The 20,000-nt window shown below is 44.6% G+C and overlaps 2 protein-coding genes across 2 annotated transcripts in view; both read left to right on the plus strand.

Moving 5' to 3' along the window:
* The window catches only part of ndp (norrin cystine knot growth factor NDP), a 54,827-nt gene extending 54,811 nt beyond the window's left edge, over positions 1-16 (plus strand). Inside the window, exon 3 of the mRNA XM_063214660.1 lies at positions 1-16. This exon is cut by the window's left edge and continues 858 nt beyond it. The gene's annotated coding sequence lies outside the window, so the exon portion shown is untranslated.
* Positions 17-6,392: 6,376 nt separating this feature from the next.
* Positions 6,393-20,000, plus strand: part of mao (monoamine oxidase) — a 53,628-nt gene continuing 40,020 nt past the window's right edge. The window contains exon 1 of the mRNA XM_063212955.1: positions 6,393-6,522. Coding sequence (XP_063069025.1) covers positions 6,474-6,522 — 49 coding nt within the window. The 5' untranslated portion in view covers positions 6,393-6,473. The remainder of the gene's footprint in view (positions 6,523-20,000) is intronic.

Raw genomic sequence — 20,000 nt, forward strand, 5'->3', positions numbered from 1 at the left:
ACTGAACTGTATGCACGCACGCACACACACACACACACACACACACACACACACACACACACACACACACACACACACACACACACACACACACACACACACACACACACACACACACACACACACTGTACATTCTCACAAAGATATACACACATCTGTGTCCAAATACATGTATCCATCCACGTGCACACATACATACACATACTGTATAAGTACATACACAAGCACACACATGCAAACATACAAACATAAATACTCTTGTGCATACATGCATGACTGCACACATACTCACATGCAGAAACACCTGTGTGAGCCTATGGTACGTAATGTACATGCATGAATATGTGAGCACATTTAAACTCTACACAGATCTTGGACTAAGCTGCATCCTGGGAAAAATATTCAACTGTAACCAACAATGTCAACAATGGTCCTATATGGCAAACACTAGCTGCCTTTGCAACTCTAGCTTGCCTCAAACTGAACGCTAAGGCAAGTTGGTGATCTGGAACTGCATGCTGCTTCGACAGCTCCATTCTCAGTAAAATAATCTCCAACAAACCCAAACCTACAAAACCAAAAAGACAACCACACACACAGGCCCACAACCAGGTCTCTGAATTAGCACCAGTCAACTGGCCAAATGCTGATGAAATTTCTGTTTGGTTGGTAGAAAAGAACAACTTACTACTAGCCACTTTGACCTATTAGTAACTGTGTGTTTGGGTAGTATAGATTAGCATTAAGATTAGCATCTACTAGCCATTTTGGCTGGTGATGAAAAAAGTTAATTTAGAGCCTGCACACAGCATACCACACTCGACTCAGTCTTCTTGCTATCACTGCAAGACATGTAATCGACCATATAGCAGTTCGGCCGCAGCAGCAGTATTGTAAGGACTATATCAGAAGCCTAACATCGTTAAACCACAATGAACTTACCCGATACCGCACAGACCCTATTGGCAGCCTATATATCAGCTACAACAACATGTAATCAACCATAGCAGTTCAAGAGCAGCAACAGAGTTATAAGAAATATAATGGTAACGCAAATGGCTTTGAACCATAAGGAATGAATGATTCAGTACTGACCCTATAAACAGCCTCCACATCAACGGCAAAAGGACCTGCATGGATGGACAGCTTGTTGTATATGGACTGCCGCTGACAGCCTTGACGTGGACCCCAGACAAACTAAACTGAAAGGGCCCCAATTGAATTGTAACTGAATTGTAACTGGGACCCAATTCTGCACCCACAACACTCCCCCTCCCCCATCCCTGGGCCCGGGACGACTGACCCCAGGTGTCCTCGACTATCGACAGGTTTTGGTTATATCTGAAGCTGAACGACCACGATCATAATGAGAGCATACAACTCCGCACGGCCAGCCAAAAGCTCAATCACCCTGCCTGCCATAGACGAATCGCTCAGCTAGCACTCAACACCCATACCCCCCCCCCAAGACTCCGCCTAATACAACACTATAAAAACAGGACAAAAATCAGCCTGGTCTGAATGGATTTCTTTATTTGTTTTAGCATGTTAACATTATTTTTTTTTCTTCCTCTGTGTTTTTCCCCTCCTTTCCCGCTGCTGTACGTCGTGGAGTGCGAAAAGCTTGTTTCACGACTCATTACTGAGGGAGACAGGGATGGGGGTGTTGCCAGACCTCGTAAAAGGAGAATGAACGCAAACCGCAAAACTGCAAACGAGTGATTCAATGTACACACGCGCACGCACGCACACACAGTCACACACACACACACACACACACAAAGTCTACTGACACACACACCACACACACACACACGCACACACACACATTGTCATTGTAGAACCTCCCAGAACATACACTCACAATTGCACACATGCACACATTGCACACACACACACACACACACACACACACACACACACACACACACACACACACACACACACACACACACACACACACACACACACACACACATACACACACACACACACACATGCAATAATTAATGTGCTAGGACATGTGCTGATGAGATGTATGGAATAGTCACCATGCACCTGTGTACCCTATCTCGCGTCCAAGATCCTTTGATCCCTGTGTGAGAGCGCCTGAGAGAGAGAGAGAGAGAGAGAGAGAGAGAGAGAGAGAGAGAGAGCAATGAGAGTTTGTGAAACATGCGCCGCATAACAGTAGGCCCCAGGCAAGTGAACTGAACTTGTCAGCTGTGCATTGGGCCGGCCGGGCCGCCTCTCCCCTCCCCGCTGGACCTATCCCAGAGTGCATTGCAACGTTCAGCGCCCAGCCTTCAGAGGAGCCCTGACGTGGTGACACGGCTCTGGCCTCGCGCCACTCCAGCTGCACTTTTGGGCACAGTGGCTCTGAACTGCAGTGTGTGTGTGTGTGTGTGTGTGTGTGTGTGTGTGTGTGTGTGTGTGTGTGTGTGTGTGTGTGTGTGTGTGTGTGTGTGTGTGTGTGTGTGTGTGTGTGTGTGTGTGTGTGCACGTTTGTGTGCTCTTGTGAGCGTGTGTGTGTGTGTATGTGTGTGTGCGTGTGTGTGTGTGTGTGTGTGTGTGTGTGTGTGTGTGTGTGTGTGTGTGTGTGTGTGTGTGTGTGTGTGTGTGTGTGTGCAATTGTGAGTGTATGTTCTGGGAGGTTCTACAATGACTGGCTGACTCTGACACTAAGTGGATGTGCGGATGTTGCTCTTCTTTTTCCACCTTGAATGTTCAAATCAATTATTCACAATTACTGCCTTGACTCATGTTACCATCAATGCTGTTATTATTTTATGAGAATTATTATTAAATAATAGTTATTATTATTGTTATTATTACCGGTGCCAGATTTTTTTTTGTTGGTATTTTGCCATTGTAATTAATGTAACTTTACTAATGGGAGATTTTCCGTGAACTAGGCTAGTGGGATGTTTTTCTTTCTTTCTTTTTTTTTGCAGTCCTTGCATGGACTGCAGTGATCATTACCATTATCAACACTGCCATCATTTCCATAACAATATTTTCCCAAACAATCTGGAAAACAAAGTGTATGTCAATGTCTCTCATCTTTTACTGTAGATCTTGTAAGCGGAGATGAAAACAGGCATACGTTTTGACAGACGAAAAACTGAAAAGATCAGCTTTAAACATGCTTGCTCAGATGCTTTGGGGGGGAATAGGGCCATACTAAATTCCTGCCAGAACTTTCATTTCAAATGATTTTTTAAATTTTTGAAATGTATATTAACATTACTATTATTTCATTGAGGGCGACAACCTCTCGCTTTGACTTAAGGTGATATACCACACATTGGAATGTGGCATGGTTCTAAGATTGCATCAAAGAGAAGAAAATTCCTGGAGGTTTGCGATAAGATAACAGCGCACGCTTTCACAAATCTCTTTGTTCTCTCTGTCTCAAACTGTACCTCTGGAGATACTGAAAAAATCTGCTTGTCTAACAACTGAAGAAAAAAAAAATCCAGAACCCATCTGACAACTTGATGAGCTCCACATGTGAATATAATAAACAGTTTCCTTTTGTTTCTAAAGATTGACTGCCTTGTGTTAGCTGTCTTGTTACATGTACTTTGGCTGTTCGATACAATGTGACTTTCAGTGGGGCTATAATTAACTTAATGGCTAATTTGACAGCGTGACAGGCAGTTCACATAATGCCTGTCACTGGAATGCTTTTGGGATTTTGTTGTCCCTAAGCCCATGGTCACACACACACACACACACACACACACACACACACACACACACACACACACACACACACACACACACACACACACACACACACACACACACAGAGAGAGAGAGAGAGAGAGAGAGAGAGAGAGAGAGAGAGAGAGAGAGAGAGAGAGAGAGATTCCCCTGTCTCTCTCTCTCACACACACACACACACACACACACACACACACACACAAATTGTATTAGCTGCGAAGAAATGCAGTCATAACAGACCAAATTCCATTTCCATAGGCACCCGACGAAGTGCCACATCAGAAGAGGGCTGCGCGGGCCTCGGCTATTATTTTCTCCCGGAACATTCTCTCTGTAGACCACATGTGCTCTTTTTATAACCTCGCTCTCTCCACCGTCCATCCCCAGAGCCGGCGTATAGGCCTACAAGCTCTCCTAAAGGCAAGTGATAATCGTTACCATTCAACCTGCCATAAAGATGTGGAGGAAAATGTCTTGATAGCACGACTGGGCCATATGTCGCCCGTCTCTTGTCTAACGGAGATTCGCAGCCGTTGTTTTATTGGCCCACAGTCAGGGGTTACTCAGGCTCCCAGTTTCCATGACAGGTCCACTTGAGCGAGAGATATTACGAGGAGGACAGCAAGGTGAGTTCACGGCGAACCAAGACGAGGTAGGCCTATCCAAAGTAGGCTATTTAGACAACACTGCCATTCAGCCTAATGTTTTTGCCGAGTAAATTTAAGTATAAAATAAGTTTTCAATACACACAGAGACATGTTGTTCACAGCACGCGCTAAGAAAGCTCACTGGGAGGCGGGAAAATGTAAGGCGATAATTCAGAGGCACGGGCGAGTGCAATTTCCTGCCAATCTCCAGAGAGATAAGACGTATGCTCGGTATAGGGGGAGATGGGGAGGGATGCATGGCCCCAGTGTCTTCGGTTTATTACAGCAGAGGCTACATTTCATCACGGAGGAAGTGAAATCCCTGAATTTATGTGGGTAAGAGAGTCTGGTTTAGTTTGGATTGAATCTCCGTTCAGACAAGCTGGATGAATTATACAGCTAATGCGTTACCTTGCAGAAACACATGGTATTTTATTTCCTATATGTATTTTATTCCCTGAATGCAGGCCTCAATATAGAGTAAATTATCCTATGTCAGTTGTCATAATGCAATAGGGTCAGACACAGCGACTAGGCCATTAGACTTCACTATTAACGGAAAGCGTCCAGCAATTGCAATCGCTTGCAATTCAAAACACAGCATCGCCATCTGGTGGTCAACACTGGCTATGACTAGCAAAGTCTCTACTAGGGCCTATTAAACTCAAAACACCTGCCACAGCCCCAATAAACATAACTGAGGCTTTTAGTGGTGTAAGCCTGGTTTCCGCTACGTTTGGCGAGGTGCTCGATACTAGTACATAATTTGCTAAGGGAAGCTGTAAACGTCATCGTTGTCAGTTTGGCTGTACTGAAACAGATAGGCCTACCTTGGTGAATATGTAGCTGTGACATTGCGAATGAGGGTCTGACGTGTGTGTTCCCGCTGCTATTCTTGAAGCTGTCTCTAGGCGAAGTGTGCCTTTTGCTGTTTTGGAAAGAAACGCGGCCAACACAATACCATGAAGACGCATGCAGTGCATGCATTCCCCGTGCGCCATGGGTGGGAAATAAGAGGGGAATATGCTAGGTCATAGTTTAAGTAGCTTACTTGATTACATCAGATCAGCACAGGATTTGGATTAGTGTCAATATGCTCATTATAGATAATATAGGCTAGGCCACGTGAAAAGTGTGGCTAACTGTTATTGACATTTGCGCGTAAAATGTCTGTGTTAGTGTTTTTTAAGTACATTTCTTATAATTCAGCGCACCAGGTTAAATTTCAATATAGCCTATGGTAGGTTTTCACCTTGTGGTTATATAGCCTGACAGGAAAAGACCAGTGTGGCTGGCCTGGGGGATGCTGCTCGGGGTTCCCCGGAGAGATTAGGCATCAGCTGTCTTCATAACTCCTCCATATTGACCTCGCAATTTGCGCACAGGCCAAAAGAGGGCAGACTTCCCTCGGAAATTGTATGCTTTCCCCTTCTCTATTCTGTAATCGGTTTTCTTGAGTGAATTTGGGTAGTGACAAGAAAATCATACCGCAGTGTTAATACGAGTTAATAACAAGTAGGCTAGTAGCAGCAGTAGCATGCATCGCCCCTTTAATCCCAAGACGAGGAATGCAGTGTTTTGTTAAAGTATGTTGGCCAGACATTAAATTGGGAAGATATGCTCTGTTACAGGAGCACCCGACTGCTTTACTGTAAATTGTTATCATAGCCGCACCACTTTTATCTTTTTAAATCTATTTCATGAATATAGGCCTATTGATCTTACCTATGTGTTATTACTTGGTTCGTCCTAATGTAGTAATTTGTGGCAAGTTGTCTCTGCCAGTCATTACACTTGTCATCAGTCATTTCGCTGAAGAGAGAAAATAGCCTACCAGCTCAATCAACAGATGTTTCCGTCTGAAAAGTGAAGAGGGGGGAGGGTGTGTAGCCTACTCTCACGGTCAGGAAAAATCCTGACCGGTCTAAATCCTGACTGGTAGGCTACTATGCTATTAACACAGATCCACCGGGTGCTGGGAGGCGTAGGCGGGGCTACCAAGAGGGCCTGTCTGCGCTTTTATACAGATGCGACCCCGCACTTCTTCCTTCCTAGCGAGCGAGCGCCAGCCGGAGAAGTGGAAGACCAAACTGCACCATGTCAGAGAACACATACGACGTGATAGTCATCGGGGGAGGCATTTCAGGTTAGTCTAGCAAAGGTGTTTTACCCCCATCTCACTCAGCTCAATTCTCTTCCGTTGTGGAACAAGTGTTTGGCTTTTGAGGGAGCAATTTTCTCGTAATTCTAATCACTATAATATCAGTAGCAACTATTGCGGAGTATTTACTCAGCATGCGTTTGCTCTCTTGGCAGCGGTCGACAACTGGTTGCACAACGAGCCACTGATGCGTTGACAATTTTCATAAAACATGCTTATATCAATTAAAAATACGTACATGTTATACATGTGGCGGATAATTCAGCAGCAGTGCCAGTATGAAGGGTCTTAAATGCACTTTATAGTCAGTTGAGTGCTTTATTCTCACGCGCAGCGTCTCTTCCGTGAATTTACATCTCATGGACGCACGTCGCTTAGGAGGGTCCGTCAAGTAATTGTCGCACAGGTTGCCATGTCGCCCTGTTGTGTATTACACCAGGATGTACGATAGCAACAAATATACAAGACATGTCACGTCCAATGCGATAGTTTCAGATTTTCAATCCAGATTTGCTCCGTCTTGTGAATCTTCCTTATGTTGTCAGTGTGGGTTACCGTTCATCCTCTGCAATAATAAAAAATCTCATGCAATGTATTGAGAATGCTGGTTTTCGGATCTTTGAATATTATTTTAGTTTTTTTCCCCCCCAAAATGACATAAGCTATCTTTGTATTTATTAACTTGCTATGGATGTGCTGTTGGTGACATCTACTACATTGTTGCTGTCAGTTTGTTTCTTCTGAATCCTGTTGACCTACTATAGGGTATGTCAGGGGAGTGTGGCTGTTCACAATGCTTCTGACAGTCAGTGCAATAGGGCCAAGTACATTTGAGCATGATGCTTTAGCTTGTGTCTAAAACCAGTGCTGTAGTGATGCCATTCATCTGCCACTAATGAATGTGACATTGCAACTGAGTTGGGTCACAGACGTGTTTGGCAAAGTGTATGTGTGTGTGTGTGTGCGTGCGTGTGTGCGTGCGTGCGCTAGTGCATTGTGTGTGCATGCATAGTTTGATTAAAGTAATTAAAGGTGTCGTAATGCATTGTCCAAGGGTCAGGCAGACCCTGATAAAGTTGTTTGAACAGACCAATAGGTTTTCGGAACATATTGATCACATTAAGCCAGGTTATCGCCACCTGTAGTGGCTTTGCTGACTTTTCTATCACTCCAGCAACCACAAACTGATCACGTAAGGGTAGCTAGAAAGTAGTATTGGCCTCGGCCGTGGCTCAAACGATTAGGACATTGACTTGTTGTATGTCAATCTGGCCCGAGGTAATTTCCCGATCCTCCCATGTCTCTCTCTCTCCCACTCGTTTCCTGTTACCATCTCACACTGTCGTAGCAAATAAAGGCATGAAAAGTCCGTAAAAATATATTTTTTTAAAAGAAAGCAGCATTGACTGAGATGGTCCCCTGCACCATGCTGCAGTAAGCCCTGGTGTATTTATCAGGGCTATCAAAAAGAACTCCATGCATTTGGAGCTTGAGATCTTGAGTTTCCTAACATGGAAACTTATCACATGACATATCAGCCTGAACTGTGGAATGTCTTTTCTAAAACATCATTTTTACAGACCTTCTAACCCAGTGATTCTTAACCTGGGGTGCGCGCAAAATTCAACCAAAATTCTGCTTGTGAGCATTATAATTAGGCCAAATCAAAACCAAGTTAAAAGATGTTTGGGTCCCTATGTAAAGTAATTAAGGTATTGATTAATGTCTCAAGCAAAAATCATTGTAATTAATCACTTAAATTTTGCAGTGTGTGTATAGGCTACACGTGCAGAAGTTTGGGTTGGGGGTGTGCGGCTTGTCATAGGCACAGGTCAGGGGTTGCTTTAAGAAAAAAGCTTATGAACCACTGTTCTAACCCCTTAAGATGAAACTAAAAAAAAACCCTCCAACTCCCATTGTCATTGTGACACAGCACACAAGTGTTCACTGCACACTGCACACAGTGAAATTGCTTTTATGCCTCACCCGTGCAAGGAGGCAGCCTCCAATGGCGCCCCAAGGGAGAAGTGCGGCGGGACGGTACCATGCTCATGGTACCTCAGTCATGGAGGAGGATGGGGGAGAGCACTGGTTGATTACTCCCCCCACCAACCTGGCGGGTTGGGAGTTGAACCGGCAACCTTCTGGCTTCAAGTCTGACACCCTAACCGCTAGGGGTGGGCGATATGACGATATTATATCGTGAATCGCGATATTGAGTAAAATATCGTCTCGAATCTGCCAAAGTGGAGAAATCGTATAGATCGTCTTGCAGTGAGGATGTTTATTATCAGTATCAGAGTGACGTTTTCTCACTTGTGTTGTTGTCTTTACTTTATTATTTACATTACTGTATTCCAATTGTACACTTTATGAGAGTATCATCAGTGTGTTAACATTTTATTGACTGCAAATTACAAATTGCAAGTATATGAAAGTTATTTTTTGTTGTTTTTATTTTTTTGGATGGAAGATCGTGATAAAATATCGAAATCGTGATTTTATGTTAAAAAATCGTGATACAGCATTTTTGCCATATCGCCCACCCCTACTAACCGCTTACCCACGACTGCCTTAAAGGGATATGCCACTCCCAGGCCAAATTAAGTGTCTGCCCGCATTCCCGAGAGTGTGTGGACGCGATCAGGCTAGCAACGTTTGTGTGCAGAAGGAATTTGCGTGTTGGTGGTGGTTGTTGCAGCTCCACGCTTGTTCACGCTGGCTTGCTACCTGGCTTGTCTAGGGAAGTGGGAGGCGGGGTCCCCCAATGACGTTCTGCTGAGTGAGCGTCGGCTGTGTATTTCTGCACCGAAAAATAGTTCCCACACCGAAATGACCACAACAAGCCCTCCACGTTGATATGCTCAGTCATTTGCACTCTGCGTGAGAGAGCACTGCCCAGACAGTAATTGCTGGGGAAATCAAGTGATATATTCACTTTGGCCGAAATATTTGGCGTGGCGCCGCTGGGTTGCATGAGTCTACGCGCACCCAAGTAGTGGTCAGTGGTGACAGATTCGGACAATGGCTGGGTCGCCAGGAAAACGCTTCCACACACTTATTTAACTCTCGTGAATGCGGGCAGATATTTAATTTGGCCTGGGGGTGGCGTATCCCTTTAAGATGGGCCTCTTAAAGTGTGTAAATGTTCCAAAGTAAGATAGAACCTCTGATGGAGACCTTATAGCTTAACCCCTTAAAGCAGAGCCTATGTAATAACCTTACTATCCCCATAATTTGTAATGGCTATGTCTTAATCTGTTACTTAAGGCTCTCGGCACTGTCATAGCAAAGTTGTTATGATGTAGTTGAGCATTTTCAGCAAATAGTGAATAGTCCCGCCGGCGACCCCATCTGCAGTAAGAGGCTACGAAAAGCACCCTGGGAAGCATCACAGTACAGGACTCACACTGTCACACCCATACATCCTGGGTGTGCATTACCATTGGATGTGCATTACCACATTGGACGTGGTAGATGTACATGGAAGGGGTATAGGGGCTTCTCTCTGAAGAGTTTACTAAAGGTCATCAAGAAACAATGACTGACTTCCCTCATGGAAGGTCATGTGTTCCATAGGTGTCTGGGAAATGGAATTTCAGGATACAGTTTCTTTTTGTTTCTTTCCATTCCGTTCACAGTGAATGAGGCTGATGTGAACAACAAAATATGGATGTGACCACCAACATTGAAGTAATTCATGGCCCATTATATTGTTGTTTCTGTGCCTGTACCATATATGCATATAGACTATATGTATTTAATTGAGGGTCTGGAACAATGGAAATGGTTAGCCTATTTCTGTGTTTGCTTCTGAAGGCAATCGCTCAGAAGCAAAGTGGCCAAAAGACTTTCACATGTCACAACTGGGCCCCTTGCTTCCACTTTGTGTAATCAATTCACAATTATTGCATTGCATTTTGCTTGGCTGAGGACTGTGTGTGTGTGTGTGTGTGTGTGTGTGTGTGTGTGTGTGTGTGTGTGTGTGTGTGTGTGTGTGTGTGTGTGTGTGTGTGTGTGTGTGTGTGTGTGTGTGTGTGTGTGTACGTGTGTGTGTGTGTGTGTGTACGTGTACGTGTGTGTGTGTGTACGTGTGTACGTGTGTATGTCTGTGTTTGAGTGCCTGCCTAAGCTGCCTTCTCTGCCTTATCAACCGGCAGAGCCTGATGAAAGCTGTCAATTCCCATCGAGCTGCGTTCTTGATTTGTCGAAAACACTTGACGTGTTGCAGGCCAGCGGCAGCCAGGGGCGAGAAAAAAGACAGTAGGCTACTGAAAGAAAAAAAACAGAAGCTGATCTCAGATGGTCCGCCATCGCAGACTTCTCACAGCACTGTTGATCTTGGCTGCTGGGAGCAAACAGTAGCTTTTGACAGGCCAGTCTGTCCTGGTTTTGAAAGCAGGCGCACTATTATGACGGTCTATGGAAGGAGCTAAGGGAGCAAGAGTCCATCTCTTGTGATTACAGTTATGTCCGCAGCTGCAAAAATCCTGAATAGCTGCTATTCATCATTTGCACATGTGGAGTACAAATTCAATTTGACAGTTCTTGGCTTCTGACCTCTCCTAAGTACTTTTTCAGAAGCCATCGTAGCTGAATCTATTTTTTCCCCTCAAATTGTCATATTCATGTGCACAGTGTGACCACATTAACTGTGATTCATCTGATGTTCTTCGTATAACCCGCAGGGGCAAACATGCTTGCTGTGGTTCCCAGTGCACATCTGCAGATTCACACCAATCCGTAGGCCAACATTTATTCTGGTCTTCAGACGGACGTGCTAAATCACGTCCACTCACGCTACCGGTAAATGGCTCAATTTCTGCCCTGTGCCCTTTAAGAAATGGACAGAGCCGAGGCTCTTTGCTTTAATCAAAGTGTCTAATTTGGAAGAGGAGAGAGAGAGAGGGAGCTGTGCTATCTCGCTTTGGCTGGTGGGTTTTACCGCTAATGGTCCGTAAGACCTTATAAATTCAATTGTTATCTGTGGTCCCGGTGGACTTGTAGCCTGAGGAGGCTGCACTTTCACAGCAGTTCTAAGCCATTCTGACAGCTCGTGTTAACACGCACACACATGCACACACGCACACATGCTCACCCACACATTTCACACAAAAACACGCACACACACACGCACACGCACACACACACGCACACACACACACACACACACACACACACACACACACACACACACACACACACACACACAAACCCACACACACACACACACACACACACACACACACACACACACACACACACACACACACATTAGGGTGATGGCAATAAGGTAACAGTGACGAGGAAAGATTCTGTAGGCAAGCCCCCCTCTCCTTCAGCATGAGCGGCCAGCATCAAGTCCTGGGGGATGTGTGCGTGGTGCAGTGGGGGGTCAGCAGAAAGAGAAAAATCAGACCAGGGGTGCGTTCCCGCAATGTTAGCTTTGAACTACAGACGTACTTTGTAGTTATCTACTTACTTCAAGGCGAAATCCGTGCATTTCTCGAAACCTTACTATTCCCACAGTAAGCCAAAAGTAGTGCGGCTGCTTTCCTGAGTCCACACCGCTACTTACTTTCTTGGCATTGCAGTGCGTGACCAAAGAAGCAACAAGAGATATGCATGATTGCTGAGTCATGATTCAGCTGTTTCCTCCTAAATTCAGTGCGTGAAGTAGAAAGCAATAATGTACAACCACCACCAGCACATTTGATTGGATGTCACGACACCGTGACTCCGCTGTTTCCTCCACAACACACCTTGTAATTTCTTTGTGAAAAAACACGGCCGTGGCATTACAATCTGACACCATCCGCACCAATAATGCAGTATTATCTGCATGCCGATTGGATTTCGTTTCATTCCGAGGTGTAATTTGTAAAATATTTGGACAATAAAGTTGTGGTTACTCCCAGAAAATCGTCTGTTAAAGTGTCATATCCCTGAGAAATTTTCGCGCAGATTTCATTCCATAGCCTAGTGGTATTCACGCTTGCATCCCAATGGGAAAACAGAAGCCACACCGGTTCGAATCCACATGGTTACAGTGCCACAATTTTGGAAATATCTGGCAGAAATAGATAATTTATGTTGTGCATTACCAACACACACGTGCAGCCAAGGGAAAATGTGTTACACTGTAGGGTCCAAAACACGATTTCACGAGTTGTTGTCAACATGCTGCACACTGGTTTCGAACCCGCGTGGCTCGCGTCTTCCCATTGATAGGCAAGCGTAAATACCCCTAGGCTATGAAATGAAATTCGCGCCAAAAATTTTTAAATAGTTGACACGTAATCCAGCGCATTTCCGGGAGAAACCAATACTTTCTTATCTAAATATTTCACAAATTACACATCGAAATGAGACGCAATTCAATCGGCATACAGCTAAAAGTATATTATTAGTGTGGGATTCATCAGATTCCAAGGATATGACGGTTTTTTTTTCACGAACAAATGACATGACGTGAATTTGTGTTCTGAACACTCTCACAGCTGTATCATCACTTTGTGTGCATGTCGATTGATTTTCATCGCTTTTGCACCACAGGATTAAAAGATATTGACACATTTGTGGTCAAATATGTACTACAAGTTTAGCTAATGGGTGGAGTCACGCTCTGAAGTAGACTAGCGCTGTGTGTTACTTGGGGTGGCTGAGGTGATGTCTGGACTCAATGGATCTACTCCAGCTGTACTTCAACTTCACTGTCCAGATACGGATAGGAGGCACCTCACTTTCAAAGTCACCACTACTTCAGAGTGCACATTACTCCAAGCAGTAGTTACTTTGTGTGCTAACGTTCGAGACACAAGAGTTAGCAACTTTTATAGTATTTACTATGCAACATTGCTAACAAACTAGCTACTTCGCACTTTGAGAATCGCACCCCAGATATGGAAAAATGAAAGAAGAGAGGAATGAGAGTGAGGGGAAGGAAGGAAATCTGTGTTTTGCTACAAAAAATTCTTACGAAACAAGTTCCTGAGCTCTTAGATAAGGAGAGCACGTAGTAGCTGTGTAATCTACACAAAACCTTGGGGAGCAGGATGCTGCATTACAATGCTGTCATTGATTGAGGTATGAGCAGCACAAATTTCTCTGGCGTCAGCGAGTGCATGCATCCATTAGCCGGCCGATACACCAGTTAGTCTTAGAAAAATGCCAATCCTGATGCTCTCTCGTAACAGGCACATCACATCTGTCTGTTTGCCAACTTCGAAACGGAGTGTGGCTTAACAGGTATGAACGTGTGATGAATGCACATTGTGTACAAATAAAATACTAATTTGATTCAGGGCATTTGAAGCCCATTTGCGTATTACATCCCCACATCATGTAAACTTTTTAATCTTAGTCACACAGGTGTATTCTCATTCACACATATTTAAAAACAAATGCACCAAGATAAAACCAAACTTGTGAATCCAATCCAGAAGATGTGTGAACTAACCAAATCAAAGATGAAGGAAAATTCATTTATTAAACCACCACATCAAGTATGTACAGTAACAGTTACAGGTTACACAACCTAGTATATGAGATCACATGACAAATCTAAGCAGTCCAGCTCCACACCTTCTTCGTGGGTCATCATCCCCAACTCCAGTGAAAATCTTGATCATACGTATTTAAGAAAGGCACCAAATGCAAAGCGAAAATGTGGTAAAATGGACAGTCGACCATGCAGTGGAACAGATCAGATCGCACGAAAAATCTAAGCAGGCCAGTTCCACTGCCCGCTCCCTAGATCCGGGGGAGCTGGGAATTCGGAGACTTATTGCGGCGGCAAGTCGGCCGCTAACCCTGGAGTTTCCTGGTGTGTGTGTGACCCATGCTGACGAGCCCGAGGAGCCTTGGTATTGCAGCCCTTGGAGCAGAGCCAGGAAAAACAATCTGGCACTCCTGAGGGACGCACGCAGGGGTGAGAGGAGAGGAGTAGAGAGGAGTGGAGAGGAGAGGAGAGGAGAGGAGAGGAGAGGAGTAGAGAGGAGTGGAGAGGAGAGGAGAGGAGAGGAGTGGAGTGGAGTGGAGTGGAGAGGAGAGGAGAGTAGGACAGAGGAGAGAAGTTGATGGGTGTCGGGGGGGAGGAAGATGGGAGTGGGGAGTGTTCAGAACAGGAAAAGAAGATGAGAGTTGATGAAAGGCCAGGCATGAGGAGGAGAGGAACGTTGATTAGAGGAGGGGAGAAAAGTGGAGGTGCGAAGGGAAAGGACGAAGAGAGGAGGAGAGGGGAGATAAGGACAAGGAGAGGAGTGAAGAGGAACTGAAAGGAGAGGAGAGACATGAAGAAATGGGAGGGAGGTACTGATGTTAAATGCTTGGTGTGGGTGGGCCCTCTTTGGTATGTCCATGTTATTCCTGGGGGTGGTCGGTGTGGAGTTAAGGCCACTTTCAGGTCAGTAGGCTCAAGGCTGACTTGCGTAACCAACGATTCTCATTTAACATGTTGTTCCAGCTTGTATGTACATGTTTGACCTAGCCTCAGGTCTCAGGACAAGACACTTAACTGGTGATTTATCTGTCTTACACCAAGTGTCCATGGTGATAAATAATAGTGGTTCTTCGAGTCTACAAGAGCTGATCCAAAAGCATCAGGGCGTGAGGACTCTGATGTATGTAATCAGGATCGATGACAGCTTTGGCTGAGCCTGGGACAAAGTAATCTGAAAAGCCCACAATGTAATGGCGACTGAATGACCTCCCCAACCTCAATGGGCCTGGGACAGCTGACCCCTTTGTTGCCCCCTTTCTGCTTCCCTGTATGTAATTCAAGCAATCTTCAGCTATTTAGAATCCCATAGCACCCAACGCCGGTTATACATTTGTTAAAACCAGGGCCAAGTTCTTATGGTAGCCTATATAGTTAACTAGAACTACCTTACAAATGGCAAAAATAATAATAATAATAATAATAATTATTATTATTTTGATGGTGATCTGGATCACAAATTCAGATCCGGGAATTTTATTAAGATTTTTCACCATTGCGGGATAGGGCGATTTTTCACATTCCAGTTTCTAACTCCACAAAAACAAGGCAGAAAGACTTGAAATAAATTAAGGTGTTCTATAGTCAAATCTATCAAACAGCTTCCTTGGCGGAGGTCTGCACTCTCTGAGTGCATTTCTAGTTTTGTATACATTTTTGAGACGGTGAGAGACAGGAAATGAATGTGGAGAGAGATTTGGGGAAGGATTGGGAAATGACGATTGGGTTGGAATAAAAACCTCTGTCCCCAGGGTTATGTTATGGCCCCCTAGCCCACCGAGCTATGTCGCCTCCAATAATGCATTATTGAATGTGTGTCACAATAACATACAAAAGTGATTTACTTAAGTATTTGTGAAGTTGTGGATGTTGTGACATCCAGGATTACGAAATTCAGTGTTTAAATCAGTGGAGTATTATTATTAATTGCCTACCAGGTTAGTTCAAGCAAAGCTTTGCCAGTGCTTACGGTTAATTCATTTTGGCCTTTGGCCCTGACTCCTTTTTAAAATTAAGATCCAATTAAAGTGATATACGACCGTTAAGGCACCTTGTTTCCGTGGATATGGTGATCTGATAGTAGTGTTGACATGGGACTCTAGTAAGGCGATATATGAGGTACTGTATGTATGTGTCGTGTGTTGCCATTAAAAACATGCTGCCCATAAAGTTGGACCTTCTCAAAGTGGTCCGGCTAAATTTAAAGCCCCTGTGCCCTAGTTATATATGGGTCCTGCTTCATCTGAACTCAAGCGTGTGTGTTTGTGTGTGTGTGTGTGTGTGTGTGTGTGTGTGTGTGTGTGTGTGTGTGTGTGTGTGTGTGTGTGTGTGTGTGTGTGTGTGTGTGTGTGTGTGTGTGTGTGTGTGTGTGTGTGTGTGTGTGAGCGTGCGTGCGTGCGTGCGTGCGTGCGTGTGTGTGTCTGTCATCAGCCTGGATGCCTTTTATTTCCAGGTCTCGGTTGTGTGAGTGAGGTATTCCAGATATTCTTAGCCAGCTGATCAAACATGAGAAAGGGCACTAAAAAGTCTATTTACACGGCCGTCAGATACTTGTCCAGCACACTATATTTGTTTTTCTCTTTTCGTTTAAGCATTGGCTGGAGAGCTTGATGCACAGACAATTTTCCAGTGTTAATTCCACTCTCAGAGAGTCGATTTAGCATCTTCTAGTGTGTATTTGGTCCCAGAGTACTCTCTTAGTGTTGTATTAACTCTGCATTTTTTTGACTGTGTATAGTGGTTTAGTATAAAAGGCACAGCTGTGGGACTCCCACTGTGGCCATTACTGTACGTTGATGTGTATCCTTTCATCCCGAAACCAATTGCTTGAGTCAGATGTAGTTTCCCATGACTCTGGGATCATGGAACAAAGGTATCGGGTTGTAGGGCACGGATGCACTGTACCCCGATCGTTGGGTTTAGACACGTTTTGATTGTAAGTACAGCCTACTTGCACGCGTGGAAGTCTTAAATGAGCAAATGAGTTAGGTTTCAGCTGTGCCCTAAATACGTATACGTTTATAAAAAGGCATCTGCTTATTAAGTTGGGAGTCTTTTGGAGGAGAATGGGTCCTTTGGAAGATAAAAGGTTCTGTTTTTAGTTTCATGTCTGAACATTCACTATTACATCCATTCATTAAAGCTTCAGTATTACTATATTCATTCTGGTATGTCCAGGGGTTGGTCAGTGTAGTGGTGAGGCCCCTATCAGGTCAGTAGGATCAGGCTTGACTTGTGTACTCATCACTATTGCACTCATACATTCATCCAGGCCATTCTAGTCCATAGAGCTGCAGGTCACAGAACAAATAGACTGAAGGACAGCTTCTCTCCCAAAGTTGTCACAGTTCTGAAGTCACACTTGCGCTAAGCAAGCATTGTGTTCACGAAGGACTGTTTTGGTAACTATATTAGTACAATAAGTTTTACATTTATACTGCTCATACTATTTGTAGTGTGCACCTTGAAAGGAGGCTGAAGATATCTTTGTACTGAGTATAATGGCAGTAAAAGGCTTTCTATTCCTATTCCTATTTCTATTTCACGTTCATATAGAGACAAGAGCAGCCTAGACTGTTGTTGTCTGTGCTGCCATGATGCTGAGGCAAGATAGCACATGCTTTATGAGCACATGCTTCATGCCGTGTGCCGTGTGCCTGTGTGTCTTCAGCAGTCCTCAGATGGCTCACGTCTTCCTGACTGCTTCCTTCCCCTCCGAGCCCATTTAACCCTTTCATGTCGCCCAGTAAACTAGACAAACCTGCCTAGCGGCCGATTTTTCCCCCTGGTGAGTCAGCATAATCCATAAGGACACAACACCTGCCTACAATCACAATTCTCAGCTTTGCACATTGACTGTGTTGGTCATAACGTGCAGTGGACAGTTTGAACCATACTATATGGTTTGAATACCAACCATTGGTTCAACATCTTCTTTTGGTTTGGTGCCACACTATACTGTACCTTCCATCTTCATGTTCATGCAGAGCCCCTGTTATAATCTTGTTGTAACCAAAATGGTAATGACCCAGAATGAATCTAGCTATGTTGCTACACTATGATGTACTGTTTTGAGCTGTATCAGCAGTGAGTGGGATCACCAGCAATTCCTTCTTCACCAAGAGGCTACCTCCTACATATCACACGGTTGTCACAGGGCATATCACACTATGTACACTTCCTCACTTTCTTCTATGATTAAAACCCTCCAACGGCACTTAGCTGACACTTCTATCCGAAGCGACTTTACGTTATTACAGGACATATTGGTCACAGCCATATAGCGTAGGGTGCAGGTGCCTTGCTCAACAGCATTTCATCCATAGGAGAAGGTATTTGGAAACACCTTCTTCTGGGGGCCTATGCACACCGGTTCCAACAAAGTGCGGAGCACTGCTTTGCCAACGTTCGATTCCACTGTTTTCAATACAACTCCCACACACTGGCACCGATAGTCTGCGGATGTCGGCTGCAGATTATGGGAGAGCCCCTTGTTTATCCATGTTCTGCTGTGATGAAATTGTCCATTCATCATATATAACACGTCTGTGTCAGTGTGCTGTGTCAGGGCTAACCGAAATTTCCGGAACCCATGGTGCTCCACAGTGCTGTCAGAACTGGTGTGCGTAGGGATGTCAAACTCAGGCCCGGGGGCCAAATTTGGCCCGCAGAGCCATTTTATTTGGCCCGCGAGACCATTTCAAATGTGTATTACAGTTGGCCCACATACACCAGTAGTATTAAGATTTGAACATGAAAATGCGTATATCACAAGAATATGAGTGGGCCCAGGCCATTGAAACAACTCACACTCAAATGCAACAGAATATGTGCAGGCACATTTGAACTATGATGGGAATCTGTTTAAACATGAGCAATTTCAGTCCATTTTTGTTAATAATATATATTGAGTTTGGCCCGCGACTTCGCTCCAGATTTTGATTTTGGCCCTCGGCCAATTTGAGTTTGACACCCCTGGCGTAGGGCTTAATGGTATACATGTAAGGCTGGGGTTCAAGCTTGCAACCTTTTGATCCAAAGACAAACTCTGTAACCAGTAGGGCACGACCGCCCTATAAAACACGTTCAGTGTCCTTTTCCATAGCGACCTCCTGGTTCTCTCCCAGTGGCGTTGACACTGATAGCGTTAATTAGATGGCTTAGGAGAAGAGTACACCATTGTGGTTAATCAGGGGGCTGCTGCTGACACGTTTTGACTGGAGTCGCTCTGCGCCTGCTATGCTGACATGAGCTCTTCTTCAGCTTCTTTGTTCTTGTCAAGATTGAAAGAATGCGCTAGCCGCCCTCCATTTATATTCTCTTAGGCAAACTTAGAAAAGGAGTCGACATAGATCACCACACAACCCAGGATTTCCTCATTGAAACCTGTAAGAGTTGTTAGTGTTTGGCTATTTGCCAGGTGTTGTAATGTATTTGTCAACTTCTTTTGATTGCTTGCGCAAGACTTGACTTGACTTGAATATAAATGCCCAACCGGGAAACTCCAACACCCATCGATATTGTGACACAGCACTTCACAGCACACAAGTGCACAGTGCACACAGTGAAATTGCATTTATGTCCCCAATGGCGCCCCAAGAGAACAGTGCGGCGGGACGGTGCCATGCTCGGGTGTACATCAGTCATGGAGGAGGATGGGGGAGAGTACTGGTTAATTACTCACCCTACTAACCTGGTGGGTTGGGAGTCGAGCCGGCAACCTGCTACAAGTCTGACGCCCTAACCGCTTACTGCTCACCCATGGCTGCCCAGCAGTATATTCTATGATATTTTTTCCATGTTTTTGTTTGCCCTGTTTAACAGTACGCCACCTGTTGGCTGCATGCTGTTTTAAAACACGTCGTCCAATCAATATAATATCCAAAAGTGGTAACCCATAACAGGGCAAACAAATCGTGTGTGTACCAAGCTGTTGCAGCCCTATTTGTTTTCCTCCACTGGTATT

Source organism: Engraulis encrasicolus, chromosome 13 (genome assembly GCF_034702125.1).
Source record: "Engraulis encrasicolus isolate BLACKSEA-1 chromosome 13, IST_EnEncr_1.0, whole genome shotgun sequence".
Taxonomy (NCBI): Eukaryota; Metazoa; Chordata; class Actinopteri; order Clupeiformes; family Engraulidae; genus Engraulis; species Engraulis encrasicolus.